The 15015-nt window shown below is 40.5% G+C and overlaps 9 protein-coding genes across 9 annotated transcripts; 6 read left to right on the top strand and 3 right to left on the bottom strand.

Moving 5' to 3' along the window:
- Positions 1-204: 204 nt before the first annotated feature.
- CLN3 (cyclin CLN3) lies at positions 205-1974 on the top strand (the record flags this gene model as incomplete). The annotated part of the gene is made up of 1 exon (XM_056223252.1): positions 205-1974. One exon carries the CDS (start codon positions 205-207, stop codon positions 1972-1974), a length of 1770 nt encoding a protein of 589 aa, XP_056080190.1.
- Positions 1975-2354: 380 nt separating this feature from the next.
- Positions 2355-4919, bottom strand: CDC24 (Rho family guanine nucleotide exchange factor CDC24; the record flags this gene model as incomplete). Its single annotated transcript, XM_056223141.1, has 1 exon — positions 2355-4919. The coding sequence occupies one exon, from the start codon at positions 4917-4919 to the stop codon at positions 2355-2357; it is 2565 nt and encodes an 854-aa protein (XP_056080189.1).
- A 272-nt stretch (positions 4920-5191) lies between these two features.
- ERV46 (retrograde cargo receptor ERV46) lies at positions 5192-6439 on the bottom strand (the record flags this gene model as incomplete). The annotated part of the gene is made up of 1 exon (XM_056223030.1): positions 5192-6439. One exon carries the CDS (start codon positions 6437-6439, stop codon positions 5192-5194), a length of 1248 nt encoding a protein of 415 aa, XP_056080188.1.
- A 261-nt stretch (positions 6440-6700) lies between these two features.
- Positions 6701-9058, top strand: PTA1 (RNA-processing protein PTA1; the record flags this gene model as incomplete). The annotated part of the gene is made up of 1 exon (XM_056222919.1): positions 6701-9058. The coding sequence occupies one exon, from the start codon at positions 6701-6703 to the stop codon at positions 9056-9058; it is 2358 nt and encodes a 785-aa protein (XP_056080187.1).
- A 247-nt stretch (positions 9059-9305) lies between these two features.
- GCV3 (glycine decarboxylase subunit H) lies at positions 9306-9818 on the top strand (the record flags this gene model as incomplete). The annotated part of the gene is made up of 1 exon (XM_056222808.1): positions 9306-9818. The coding sequence occupies one exon, from the start codon at positions 9306-9308 to the stop codon at positions 9816-9818; it is 513 nt and encodes a 170-aa protein (XP_056080186.1).
- An 85-nt stretch (positions 9819-9903) lies between these two features.
- Positions 9904-10236, bottom strand: BOL1 (Bol1p; the record flags this gene model as incomplete). The annotated part of the gene is made up of 1 exon (XM_056222697.1): positions 9904-10236. The coding sequence occupies one exon, from the start codon at positions 10234-10236 to the stop codon at positions 9904-9906; it is 333 nt and encodes a 110-aa protein (XP_056080185.1).
- Positions 10237-10386: 150 nt separating this feature from the next.
- Positions 10387-10725, top strand: BOL3 (Bol3p; the record flags this gene model as incomplete). Its single annotated transcript, XM_056222586.1, has 1 exon — positions 10387-10725. One exon carries the CDS (start codon positions 10387-10389, stop codon positions 10723-10725), a length of 339 nt encoding a protein of 112 aa, XP_056080184.1.
- Positions 10726-10899: 174 nt separating this feature from the next.
- Positions 10900-12783, top strand: SPC72 (gamma-tubulin complex subunit SPC72; the record flags this gene model as incomplete). Its single annotated transcript, XM_056222475.1, has 1 exon — positions 10900-12783. The coding sequence occupies one exon, from the start codon at positions 10900-10902 to the stop codon at positions 12781-12783; it is 1884 nt and encodes a 627-aa protein (XP_056080183.1).
- Positions 12784-12971: 188 nt separating this feature from the next.
- GEM1 (ERMES complex Ca(2+)-binding regulatory GTPase GEM1) lies at positions 12972-14957 on the top strand (the record flags this gene model as incomplete). The annotated part of the gene is made up of 1 exon (XM_056222363.1): positions 12972-14957. One exon carries the CDS (start codon positions 12972-12974, stop codon positions 14955-14957), a length of 1986 nt encoding a protein of 661 aa, XP_056080182.1.
- Positions 14958-15015: the final 58 nt, after the last annotated feature.

Genomic DNA, 15015 nt, shown 5'->3' with positions numbered 1-15015 from the left:
TTCTATACTAGCATAAAAAGCCAGCATCCTTCCTAGTCCCAGTCCCAGTTCCGCTGCTGCTGTTACAATTTACCGCATCCATTGCATTTTTTCATTCGGTTTACTCCCTCTGCATTTCTTTTCTGACCCATAGCATTTCTTCCATTCCATTGCATTTCCATTTTACTCTCGCTCAAGACACCCATTCTGATAAGCTTTTGGACCATGGCCATATTGAAAGACACCATAATAAGATATGCTAATGCAAGCTATGCTACCACTACAGCTACAGCGGCCTCGACCTCGACCTCGACTTCCGCAATCTCAGCCAGTGCTGCTGCCAGCACTGGCACATATCCAAATTTGCCCTTGCTCTTGCAAAAGAGACGGGCTATTGCTAGTACAAAGTCTAAAAACCCAAATCTCGTGAAACGGGAGTTGCAGGCACATCATTCAGCCATCAGCGAGTACAACAATGATCAATTAAATCACTATTTCCAACTTTCCCACACCGAAAGGCCGCTGTACAATCTAAGCAACTTTACCTCTCAACCGCAGGTCAACCCAAAGATGCGGTTCCTGATCTTCGATTTCATCATGTACTGTCACACTAGACTGAATCTATCGACTTCGACATTGTTCCTCACTTTCACCATCCTGGACAAGTATTCCTCGCGGTTCATCATCAAGAGCTACAACTACCAGCTTTTGTCTTTAACCGCTCTTTGGATTTCATCGAAATTTTGGGATTCTAAGAATAGAATGGCCACTTTGAAAATCTTACAAAACTTGTGTTGCAACCAATATTCCATAAAGCAATTCACGACCATGGAAATGCATCTTTTCAAATCACTCGATTGGTCCGTTTGCCAATCGGCCACGTTCGACTCCTATATTGACATCTTCTTGTTTCAGTCCACGTCACCATTGTTGCCTCACCTCATCCTTTCTGCCCCCTTGGAAGCTTTCATTCAACAGAAACTGGCCTTATTAAATAACGCTGCTGGTACTGCTATTAATAAATCCTCCTCCTCCCAGGGTCCCTCTCTCAACATCAACGAGATTAAATTGGGTGCCATTATGTTGTGTGAGTTAGCTTCCTTCAATCTCGAACTATCATTTAAATATGATCGTTCATTAATTGCACTGGGTGCAATTAACGTCATTAAATTATCTTTGAACTACTATAATTCAAATGTTTGGGAGAATGTCAATCTAGCTTCCGAAGAAACTGACCAAGATTTAGATATTAAGTTATCTGAGATCTCTAATGCATTGTTGGATGTAGCTATGGACCAAGATTCCTTCCCCTCCAGTTTCAAATCGAAATATTTGAACAACAACAAGACTTCTCCAGCAAAATCTCTTTTGGACGCATTACAGAACTATTGTATCCAGTTGAAATTGGAAGAATTCTACCGTTCCCAAGAACTGGAGATCATGTATAATAACATTTTCTCTGCCCAGTCTTCCGATTACGATTCAATGGCTTGTGCTTATTCTAATGCTACGACTCCAAAGAGCGCCACTGTTTCGTCTGCGACCACAGACTATTTTTCTGATCATACTCACTTGAGAAGATTAACCAAAGAGAACGTCTCTCCACCATTCGCTTTCACTCCAACGTCATCCTCCTCTTCACCATCCCCTTTCACGTCCCCTTACAAGACTTCAAGTTCAATGACAACCCCAGACTCTGCATCACACCATTCACATTCGAGTTCTTTCTCTTCTCAGAATTCTTTCAAACGGTCGCTGAGCATCCCACAAAATTCAAGCATTTTTTGGCCGAGCCCATTAACTCCCACTACGCCATCTTTTATGTCAAATAGAAAGTTACTGCAAAGTTTATCTATGCGTTCAAAAAGATTAATTCCGGTGAGACCCATGGCCAATGCTCACACCTGCGCAGCCCCCACACATTTGAAAAAGAGATCGACTTCTTCTGTGGATTGTGAATTTAATGATAATAGCAGCCCCAAGAAAACTCGCTGAAACGATAAAAATTGCATTTAACATAAAACAGAATATTCACAAGGCAATTCCGTTTAACATACATTGATGATCTTTCTTCCTCTGCTTTTTTCTTCACAGGACACAAAATTCTTTCAAACATTTATATTAAATTTGCATAGAATTAAAAAAACAATAAAAACAAACAAATAAAAACAAAAAAAAATCGCAATCTTTACGTATTATTCACATTTATCTCTTTTTATTATTTTAATCCATTTATACATTTTTCCAGCCCTCCACATAAATATCTTAATATCAAGTATAGATCGAATATAATGAATATAACTTAAACATCTGTTCTTTTCTATCTAAAATTTTTTCTTAGTTTTGCCTATTGTCTGCCGTACTTATTTTATATATCAATACAAACGAATGTTCAAAAACTTTTCATTATTTTCTGCCAACATTTCTTTAGCAACGTTCCAGTCTTCATCGCTGCCTAGTACAACAAAATCCCCATCTTCGTCTTGGTATTTAATCTTCGTGATTGGCAAAACGGAATTGCTATGTGTATTTGAAATCTTGGAATTGATTGCCATTATCAAGTTGTCAAAATTCCAAACTTTTTCCACCAAAAGTGTGAAGATTTCGCTGCTAGTGGTATTAGTTGTGTTATTATTATACGATATCCTAAAGAGTATGGAAGACTCGGGAATAGAATTCTTAAAATTTTCTGAAATAGATTTAATCTCACTTTCGAAACTTGACGAAGTGGTTCTCCGTTTAGGTAGAACATCTGAAACCCTTTTCATATGAGAACTGGAAAAAGAAGCCATACTATCGTGGGTCTGGCGATGACTGTAATGATTCGGCGTGTTCATAGTTGTCGAAGGTGACATCATTGAAGATGATTTAGCTGTAGACGAGGATGTCGATGTAGTAGAGTGATGTCTTGCCTTGAATTGTTCATTTTTCAGATCATGAATCAACTGCTGTAAGCATGATGACCAATTGTCTCTTGTTTCCTCATTTTTAAACTTTAGAAGGAAATTACCTTGCTCCTTTATTGATTCCCATGTTATGTTCAATGACCTGTTATTTTGCGGTATGATTTGGTTTAAATTCATTATCATAATTCTGCCTCTTAAATCCAGTTTAGGTTCATTAGCGGATAGCTTAAATAATGAGGACGATGACGAGTTGCTGGAATTGGTATCATTACTATTGGTATTAGAATGTATTATTGCCGCTACTGATGAAGAGGATAAATGGATATTATTACTGCTACTGCTATTGCTATGTCTCTTATGATAATTATGGTGAGGGCTGCTACCGTTGTCCATTATATTTGTCGTGGACATTGATGCTGAGGCTGAGGATTTTTTCTTGAGGATTAGTGATGAAGTAGATTTCTTCGTTACCACTTCTGAAAAAAGAATAATAATCTTTTCAAAAAGATAAACCTCAAATTCCCTTTCAGGTTCCGAGGAACTGTTTGTTGTAGAAATAAACACTTTGTCGAAATATAATAACTCCCCAAACTTGGAGATTCTATAACCCTTCCAATTCACGACTCTTCCATAAAGCTTCTTCACGACTTGATGGTTTTCTGTTCTTCTTTGATTTTCGTTGATACTCCTAGCAATATTCTTAGATATATCCAGGGCCACTTCAAGTTCTTTCGTATTATTATCATCATTTGATTCAGCTAGTAATTCTTTGACCAATAGGGGATACCTACACAATCTTTGTACGGGTTTGTAAAGAAACGATTGTAATTCCAGTTTATTGTTTATTACGAACTTCTGTGATTCATCAACTCTCATTTTATGTAAAGTTGAAGAAAGAAACTCAATGGCGGCATTTTGGCCGATGGACCAAGGCTCATACAACTTGAAAAAATGTTTTGAATGCATGAAAAGAGCTCCAATCCTTTGCTTAGAGGGTTCCGCAAGAGCATTGATCTCCAAAGATATTAGAAACCTTCTTTGGAAATCTATAGCATCGCCCAAGTTAGGAAACAGCATGTATAGCTCTTCTGACGTGATTAAGTTACTATCTAAAAGCTGCTGTCTATACTTGTCTAAAATCTCTAAATCATGAACGTATTTCCTTTCCGTTGCAACCAATTCCTTAATAATTTTAACGTACTCGGTGTGCTTCTTAGAAGATTGATGATGCTCATGCTCATGCTGGTTTTCCGCATTCATAATTTGTTGTATTTTGTCCCTAGAGGGGAAAATAGTGGGGCTGGAGTTCATAAGCGTTTCCACTACTTCCACCACTTTAACTAGTTGGGAAGTGGAGTTAGCAAAGACATCGGATATGGTAAAGAGTTCCTCATCGTTAAATGCAAAATGTTTCTTACAGCCCAATATGAAATCGAAGATAGATTTTTTGCACACTTTCAAATCATCAGAAGCTATTACTGGCAGTCTGAACTGCGGTTTGACAGAGTTAAAAAGTATACATAACGGCGCACCTTGTTGAAACAACTGCGATAACTGTGTCACAGGGTCACAGTCCATGGTAATGGGCAAAATTCCCATACTAAAAGTCAGTAAAGTGTCCTCCATATTGGGAGTCGTCGAGGGATTCGAATTGGTGTACGATATACCTTCCATTGACATGAGACTGGTGGCCGTGGAAATAGAACTCGAGCGTAACGTAGGTGCCATGTCATTACTGTCTCGATTAGCACCATTGGACTTGAGCAGTTCCTGATGCTGCTTCTGGGATAGCAAAAGCGACTGTCTTTCACTCAGGACTTCGCTCGATTGGTATGCCAATTGCAAAAAGGGCTTGAGTTGAGGCAGAACTTCCAGCCTTCTCCGGATGTTTGAGCATATGTGAAAAAGTGAGTCCTGTTCGGTGACAGGTTTGTTCATTACGTTCTGCATGGGTATGGAGATGGAAGTGGCACTTGGTTTAGGTTTCAAATCCGATAAAGATGTGCCCGAGGCAAAACGGGTTTGGATCGCCATGATCTCTCGGGTTAGACTAAAAGACAGATCTTGATGGGGGCTAAGCAAACAAATGGTGACAGCAATGGCTCTTCTGCGCTCTTATAATATCCACGAAGTAGCCACATTCTTGTCTGTCTTTACTTTAAAGCTTCTGTTTTCCACTTTTTCACACTAATGCGTCGTTCTTCGCGATTACCGTGCGACGTGACGTGCATACTAGTTATGATATAATCTTCTATTCTATATATTATTCAGTAGTATACAGAAAGGGCTTTTTATGATGATTTTCTCTACTGACTCTTCTTGCCCCAGATAGATCTCTGTGCCTTGTAGAAAATCTTGTCCATGACGGTGCCCACAGCTAGGACACCACCGATGCTGGTGATACAATTCAGAATGAAGCCAGACCAAGTCTGACCGTGCTGCTCCTTGTTGATGACTTTTAGTGGAGACATTTCGAAGAACACGAACAAACCAGGGATACCACCTCTGGAATGGATCGTGTTTGGGTGATCCTCGTCTCTCCCACCGCGGAGAGGCCGGGAGTGATACGTAGCGCTGAACTGTGCAGTCTCAATGACGACATTGTCCAAGTACTCGTATCTAGTCGGGACAATCTTGGCAAAATAAGAGAATTGATGAAAGTGCGTATCCCTCTCCGGAAACACCTGGCGCCCATTCAAGGGAGAAGTGGCAACGGTGGCACCGCCGTGGTGCTTGTCGTTTTCTAGCAACTTTTGATGTGACTGAATTGGCTTCCCGAAGCTTAGATGGTTGATGATGTGGTTGAAGTTTAGGTTTTGGGTCTTTTCGTACAAGGAAGTGTCATGAAAATGACCATATTTATTCTGATACGGTTTTCCGGGGGCGAAGTGAAGATTCCCCTGAATCCTATTGATCTGTGCAGACCCGTCAATCCTGCAACCTTCATGCAAGTGCTCGTGGATCTTGCTTACATAGCCCTCCTTTTCACACTGCTCGATATTTTTGCCATCAAAAAAGGCCCAGCCTACCTCCAGATACGCGGATCTTACTGCATCACAGTCTTGGCAGCAAACTTTGTCTTGCTGTGCCAGATTCTCATTCTGGGTCTGATCTTTAGCACCGTAACATGGTCCACAATAGTCGGGATCGTCATTAAGTGGCGCGGTGCTATCGCCGTTTCCACCTACATGCAACTCAGCAACATCTCCCACAGGGCGGCCCTCTTTATCTAACCTGGTCATTGTGAACCCAGCGTTAAGGATGTCTAATTGCAACTCTCCGGAGTCATCCATAATATCGAGGTTTATCAGGTCACACGGCATTGAGGGGAAAGTTACGTCCATATTAAGCTCCAACTTTGCGTGACGGTCACGGTCAACCACTAATTGTGGTCTTGTTACCACAGAATTGAATTGCCTCCACTCGTTCACCAGCAGAAATAGCGTGGTCAAGATGCACGATAGAGTGATCAGACCGCCGGCCTTGGTGCGGACTCTTACGTCCTCTTCTGTCTTAGCAAATGCGTCCAGCGAGAGCAACGTGGACTTCTTCATGATTTCTATTGCCTCTAGGTATGTGTGCTACAAGTGTCCTACTCTCTCTGGGCACGGAAGTAATACAATCTTTGCTTTTATAATGGCGTGGTTTGAACTTTATCTTGATGGAAAATCGTCGTTCTGATGATCTTATCGTACAAGATGATAATGGTTAGATGTGAAAAGTTGTCATATTTCAATACATTTCAAGCATTAGCGTTTGACTGGGTAGATGCTCAGGTCAGAGCTGTGACGATATATATATCACCGAGCAGCGTAATGTCATCTGCAGAGATGGAGCAATTGCTACAGGCCAAAACGTTGGCCATGCACAACAACCCAACGGAGATGTTGCCCAAAGTCCTCGAAACGACAGCTTCCATGTACCACAACGATAATCTCAGCAAACTGAAACTGCCACTCGCTAAGTTTTTCACACAGTTGGTCCTGGATGTGGTATCAATGGACTCACCAATTGCCAATACGGAAAGACCGTTCATTGCCGCTCAATATCTACCACTACTTCTTGCCATGGCGCAATCCACCACGGATGTGTTAGTGTACAAGAATATTGTGCTTATTATGTGCGCTTCTTACTCTCTGGTGTTAGACCTGGTTGCCAAGACTTCGAACCAGGAAATGTTTGATCAGCTGTGTGAGCTGAAAAAATTTGTTCTCTCGCACTGGAGAACCGCATATCCTTTGCATGCCACCATTGACGACGAAAGTGATGTCGAACAGTGGACAGCACAGATTGATCAGAACATCGGCGTGAAATTGGCAACGATCAAGTTCGTATCCGAGATTGTTCTGTCGCAAACCAAGTCCTCCAGCGGCAACGAAATTAACTCATCTACTATACCCGATAACCACCCTGTATTGGAAAAATCAGCTTTGGAGAATGAAGCCAAGAGGCTCCTAGATATGTTATTAAACTATTTAATTGAAGAACAATACATGATTTCGGCCGTTTTTATTGGAATCATCAATTCGCTATCGTTTATCATCAAAAGAAGGCCACAAACAACCATAAGAATCCTTTCCGGGCTCTTGCGTTTCAACGTGGATGCCAAGTTTCCCTTAGAAACTAAGTCTGATCTGAACTACAGATTGTCGAAGAGATTTGTCGAAAGAGCGTACAAGAATTTTGTTCAATTTGGGCTAAAAAATCAAATTATTACCAAGTCCCTCTCATCCGGATCAGGGTCATCGATCTATTCCAAGTTGACCAAGATCTCCCAAACTTTACATGTAATTGGCGAAGAGACCAAGAGCAAGGGAATATTGAATTTTGACCCTTCCAAAGGAAATGGCAAGAAAACAATGTCCAGGCAAGACAAATTGAAGTACATCTCACTGTGGAAAAGGCAGCTCTCCGCATTACAGTCTAGTCTTGGCGTATCAGCAAAGACCTCCACACCCATTTCTGCGCCCACAGCTGGGCCATCAACTGAAAATATGCTTGATCAATTGAAAATATTGCAGAAATACACTCTCAACAAGACTTCACATCAAGGCACTACCTTCTTCAACAGCTCGCCCAAACCAATCAGCAACACGTACTCGTCTGTGTACTCCTTGATGAACAGTTCGAACTCCAACCAGGATGTAGCCCAACTGCCCAATGACATACTGATCAAGCTGTCCACAGAGGCCATCTTGCAAATGGACACTACAAAACTGATCACCGGGCTGTCCATTGTAGCTTCCAGATACACGGACTTGATGAATACATATGTCAATTCTGTGCCGTCCTCATCGTCCTCGAAGAGGAAGTCTGATGAAGATGAAGATGACAACTACAACGAAGAAGTCAGAAAAGGCAACCCAACGACCAATAGTAAGAAAATCAAAATAGAAACAGAAGGACTAGGGGAGGACCCAGAGGAACCTGAAGAAGATGATGGAATGCAGAAGATGCTGCAACAGGAGGAAACTGTTCAGGAGAGTTCAGGTGATGCCAACGAATCGAGCTCCATCGCGAAGGAAATCGCACCGCCGTTCGAACCTGACTCATTAACGCAGGACGAAAAGCTGAATTATCTCACCAGGCTGACAAAGAAGCTCTTTGAATTATCCAGTCGCCAAGACACTACCCCGGTAAAGACTTCGCCCTCTTCCCCTCTACTACTGGACGACGACGACTCATCGTCCTGGCTACACGTCCTGATCAGATTGATCACGAGAGGCATCGCAACACAAGAGGCTAGTGACTTAGTTCGTGAACAACTGCTCAGCTTCTTCATTCAGGACTTCGAACAACGCGTAAGTCTGATCATCGAATGGCTCAATGAAGAATGGTTCTTTCAAACTTCACTACGCCAAGAACCAACCAACTACAAAACATGGTCTTTAAAAATTCTCGAGTCTCTAGGTCCATTTCTTGAAAACAAACACAGACGATTCTTCATCAGACTTATGAGTGAGCTGCCCAGTCTTCATAGTGATCACCTTGAGGCTCTCAAGCCTATTTGCCTGGACCCGGCAAGAAGCTCTCTTGGATTTCAGACGCTCAAGTTTCTCATTATGTTCAGACCTCCAGTGCAGGACACTGTGCGTGACCTACTGCATCAGCTCAAACAAGAAGATGAGAACTTGCACAAACAATGCGATTCACTGCTCGACAGGTTGAAGTGAAGTAATCACTACCATTATATATATATATATATAAGAATGCTTGTACCTATGCTTACAACTGTCTTTAATTGCAAACCAATGTGTTATTCACCATTTGTGTTATAAAATATCATTATTTTGACACGTCCTTCAGGAGTCACTTAGCGGCGGAGTCACTTTCGCTAACTCTTTCTTCTATATATACAGACCACCAAACAAGTGGTTAACGATAACGAGAAAGTATACATTAAGACATAATACACCGACAATGTTACGCAGTACTAGACTATGGACCACCCGCATTCCTACCGCTGGCAAGTTGTTTTTGAGAAACAGCTCCAGTAATGCCCTAAACAAGAATAAACTACCATTTTTGTACTCATCCCAAGGACCTCAAGCCGTGAGATATACTACCCAACATGAGTGGATAGCTGTGCATCAGGACAAGACTGCCTTTGTCGGAATCACAAAGTATGCCACTGACGCCCTTGGAGACGCTACCTATGTTGAGCTACCAGAGGTGGGCACTGAGATCGCCCAGGGCGAGTCGCTAGGATCTATTGAGTCCGTTAAGTCAGCTTCTGAGATTTACCAGCCTGCCGATGGTACCGTGGAGGAAATCAACACCAACCTCGAAGAAAACCCAGGCGTGGTGAATGAAGACCCCATGGGTGACGGCTGGCTAGTCAAGATGAAGCTTGGCGAGGGCGTCAATGTGGAACAGGTCGAGGGTCTAATGTCCCTAGAGCAGTATGAAAAGACACTGGTTCATGATGACTAAATGAAGTCTATACGTACGTAAAGCACTTATAAATATATATATAAGAGAAATAGAAAAAACAATTCAACACATACACTTATTTATTCTATTTGGCCTTGGACTCATATTCCTGTGGAGTCTTTAGCGATAATTGTAAAGCATGGATGCCATTTGTCTGCGCCATCTCATCTTGTAAGAGAGAATAAACCATGCGGTGACGTTGTGGAAGTTTCAGGCCTTCAAATTTTTTACTGACCATCTCAATGCGGAAATGTGTCTCAGCAGAGGCATTTTCCTGCACACCAGCATGTCCCTTATGCTTGTATGAGTCGTTATACAGACCAAACGCAAAGTTCTTGTAATCTGGAAAACGACGTTCTAGTCTCTTAAGAATGGCATGTGCCATGGGTCCATCTGTGCTCATTGCTCGCTTAAACATTGTTTTCTTTCTACCCTACTTTGCTGCTAGTAATACTACTTTCTTTTTGATTTGTCATTCCGGACCATGCAAGTTTCTTCATTTGGTCACTAAGAACCATAAAGGCGATAAGGGAAGAAATAAATATAGGAAAACAAGCTCTCACACACCATGTTACGTTCTATATCGGTGAAGCATGCCTGGTGGCCAAGGATTTTGACGGGCCAAAGAATTTGGTATTCCACACAGATGGCAGTGACTCCGGAAGAGAAGATGATTATGGACAAACTACAACAGGAACTAGAGCCAGAGGTGTGTAAGGTGCAAGACGTTTCCGGTGGCTGCGGTTCTATGTTTTCCATCAATGTAACAAGCAAGAAATTCAACGGGCTGAGTCTCATCAAGCAGCACCAACTGGTGAACAGAATTTTGAAAGACGATATTTCCAGATGGCATGGCCTGCAACTGACCACCAAGAAGGCAAGTGCAAAGGGTTCGGCATCATCATGAATAGTCTTGGAAGCAAAAAAGTCCATGTAAGTATCACTTTTAGTTTAGTCTTGCTTTCCCCTGTGTATATTCTTTACATTATATATTTATTATTTTAATTGGAATCGCGAAATTTCACATTAGGAACACTGATATCAAAAAAACAAAGCAAATAACAGTAGGGAATTCATAGTAATGGTACATCGTTGGGTTAGTAGTAGTAGCAGGCGTCTCCACAACAATGACGACAATGGTGACGATGATGGTGACGACAGCGAGTTCACGAACTCGATGGATTCCGGGATGTCTATACCATCATTCAGGGACTCTGTAACCACGAGGTCATCTCATAACGATGCCTTGAAGCCTGCCCTAGTCAGCGATTCCAACAGAGTCAAGAATATGGAGAAGGAGCTGACAAATGCAAAGATCAAGATCCAAGTACTCTATGAATACATTCGTAAAATTTCTGATAAAGATGCTAATCCGCCGTCGATAGTCAATGACAATGAATTTAAAAATTCCATAATCGAAGATTTAAATGTCGAAATAAGCAAATTGAAGCATACTTTAAAAACAAGGGAGACTGAATACCAAGATACGCTGCAATTCGTGCAGGAAAATTTGGAAAATTCCGAAAGTATCGTAAATACCATCAATCATTTGCTATCCTTTATATTAACCAATTTTGATGACCAAGATGAAAATGTTCATGTCTTTCATGAAAAAGACAAAGAAATCCTGGAGGAAACTTTGGAATTGAGCTCGGATTATGTACTTGAGAAAATGGATACTTTATCCAAATTCATCACCCAGTTCTTGCAGGAATTTTTGCATTCTAAAGATCAAGTGCAACCAAAAGATGAAGATGAAGACGAAGAATTTCGCTCACTGGCTCAATCTTCACCTGCAAGATCACATTTCGAGAGTAAGGATTTGTCAACAAGCGAGCGGGATGATGTTGATAATCGATACCAGAATGATGAAACTCATGACAATAATAATCACACTGATACAGAAAATGTGATAGCTAATAGTACTACTTTACCCATTTTAGCTGCCGAATCCCGCTTTGAAAAAACTTTGGACACTCAGTTAGAGATTGTAATCGAAAATTTACACAAAGAGTATGACCAATTTATAGATTCCATCAGACTTAAATTTGAAAAGTCACAGAAACTAGAACAAATAATAGCGTCTAAATTAAATGAGCAATCTCATCTGCTGGGTTCCTTAGAACTGGAAGAGAATTCCAATTCTGTCATGGAAAAACAAGACCTTTTGATATCTCAATTGAAGAAAAAGATAGAGTCACAATCTGTTCTGATGAAGGATTTTGAAAAGTTAAAGAATGATCTTAGTAGAATGGATCAAAATGAGAAAGTTTTAACTAAAGAATTGGAAACTTTGACAAAAATAAATAAATTAAAGGAAAACAATTGGGACAGCTACATTAATGACTTAGAGAAGCAAATCAATGATCTTCAAATCGATAAGTCAGAGGAGTTCCAAATAGTACAAAACCAATTAGACAAGTTAGGTTTAGAGAATTATCAATTGAAGAATAAACTAAATACTCTGGACAATCAAAGTTTAATAGTATCACAATATGAAACTAATTTCACTAAATTCAACCAGAATCTTTTATTACACCTCGACAGTGTTTTTCGTATCTTACAGAAAATCTTACAAGAAAGCTCAATAATACAATTTGATAGGAAGATGAACTCAATAAAATCAGTACCGAATGCACTGAAAAACTTGAATGTGATTCAGCCAAAACTAGAATCGCTCTACACCTTTATAGAGACTGCATTAGAATCCATTATAGATTCTTATATTTCTTCACTAATTGTCATGGAAAATCCGGAGAAGCAACAACAAGAAGGAGATGAACTAACCGCAACCCCAAATAAAGAATTGTGCTTACGAATAGAGGAGTTACAAAGAAGATGGATATCCGAAAGAGAAAGACGGAAGCTTGATGCAAACGCTTCAGAAGCTAGAATCAAGGCTTTAGAACAAGAAAATGAGTCATTGAGGTCGAAACTGTTTAATCTATCAATAAATAATTCTTAAGTGACGTACAGATATATAGCGCAATACTCCGCCACTTTGAAGCAGCTTATTTAGTGGTTACCGTAGGCCTTTAACATTTAATATAGTGATTTTTGTCTTGGAAACAAGAATGATATTCAAGCAACGAACAAATAAAAATCAAAAACAAAAGTAACGGACGATCGAAAATCAGTAGATCGAACAACATAATGACTAAAGAAACAATTCGGGTAGTAATTTGCGGCGATGAAGGGGTTGGTAAATCCAGTTTAGTGGTATCATTAACTAAAGCTGAATTTATACCGACCATACAAGACGTATTGCCCCCCATCAGTATTCCGAGAGACTTCTCATCATCACCTTCATACTCTCCCAAAAATACAGTTCTCATAGATACTTCAGATTCGGATCTTACGACTTTAGATCATGAATTAAAATCTGCAGATGTCCTTTGGCTTGTGTATTGCGATCACGAATCGTATGAGCATGTTTCTCTCTTTTGGTTACCTCACTTCAGATCTCTGGGATTGAATATTCCTGTCATTCTCTGCAAAAATAAGTGCGATTCCCTATCAAATACCAATTCTAATGCAATGTCATCATCAGCAGATAGTGATGATATTGATACCAAAGTGGAAGATGAGGAATTTATTCCGATTCTAATGGAGTTTAAAGAAATTGACACTTGCATTAAGACTAGTGCCAAGACTCAGTTTGATCTTAATCAGGCATTTTATCTTTGTCAAAGGGCTATAACACACCCAATATCACCCTTGTTCGATGCCATGGTTGGTGAATTAAAGCCATTGGCTGTCATGGCTTTGAAAAGAGTTTTCCTCTTGAGCGATTTAAACCAGGATTCATACTTGGATGATAACGAGATCTTGGGATTGCAAAAGAAATGCTTCAATAAAAGTATCGACGTAAACGAATTGAATTTCATAAAAGATTTGCTTCTGGATATTCCTAAACACGATCTAGAGTATGCTAATAATAAGTTGTACGTGCCTGGGAAGGGCATCACAAAAGATGGTTTCCTTGTCCTAAACAAAATTTACGCTGAAAGGGGACGGCATGAGACTACATGGGCTATATTAAGGACTTTCCACTACACAGACTCCCTGTGTATTAATGATAAAATCCTTCACCCGAGGTTGGTTGTGCCTGATACTTCCAGCGTGGAATTGAGCCCTAAGGGGTACAGATTTCTTGTAGATATTTTCTTAAAGTTCGATGTCGATAACGATGGTGGTTTGAATAGTCAAGAACTACATCGTCTATTTAAGTGTACACCAGGGCTACCTGAACTATGGACATCAACAAATTTTCCCTTCTCCACAGTTGTGAACAACAAGAGCTGCATCACTTTACAAGGCTGGTTAGCCCAGTGGAGTATGACGACTTTCTTGAATTATAGCACAACTACCGCATACTTAGTGTATTTTGGCTTCCAAGAAGATGCAAGACTCGCCTTACAAGTAACTAAGCCAAGAAGAATGAGACGTCGTTCAGGGAAGCTTTACAGATCCAACGTCAATGACAGAAAAGTGTTTAATTGCTTTGTCGTAGGAAAGCCATGTTGCGGCAAGAGTTCTTTACTAGAGGCCTTCTTGGGCAGAACATTCTCAGAGGAGTATTCTCCCACGATTAAACCAAGAATTGCAGTCAACAGTTTGGAACTAAAAGGTGGGAAACAGTACTATTTGATTCTGCAAGAACTCGGAGAACAAGAATACGCCATACTAGAGAATAAGGACAAGTTAAAAGAATGTGATGTGATTTGTCTAACCTACGACTCCAGCGACCCAGAGTCATTCTCCTATCTAGTTTCACTTCTGGATAAGTTTACTTATTTACAAGACCTACCGTTGGTATTTGTAGCTTCTAAAGCAGATCTCGATAAACAGCAACAAAGATGTCAAATTCAACCAGATGAACTAGCAGATGAGTTATTTGTGAATCACCCATTGCACATATCATCGAGATGGCTAAGTTCACTGAATGAACTCTTCATAAAAATTACAGAAGCTGCACTAGATCCTGGTAAGAATACTCCAGGGTTGCCAGAGGAAACCACAACTAAAGACGTCGATTACAGACAAACGGCTCTAATTTTTGGATCCACTGTTGGATTCCTGGCACTGTGTTCCTTCACACTGATGAAACTGTTCAAGCCATCAAAGTTCCACAAATAACTGATGCCCAATGTTTTGGTATTAGGGAGAAAACTGCTATTCTACAATAACAATTTTA

This window comes from Saccharomyces mikatae, assembly GCF_947241705.1.
Source record: "Saccharomyces mikatae IFO 1815 strain IFO1815 genome assembly, chromosome: 1".
Taxonomy (NCBI): domain Eukaryota; kingdom Fungi; phylum Ascomycota; class Saccharomycetes; order Saccharomycetales; family Saccharomycetaceae; genus Saccharomyces; species Saccharomyces mikatae.
The sequence above is the reverse complement of the archived record's forward strand: the minus strand, read 5'-3'. Positions and strand labels throughout refer to the sequence as shown.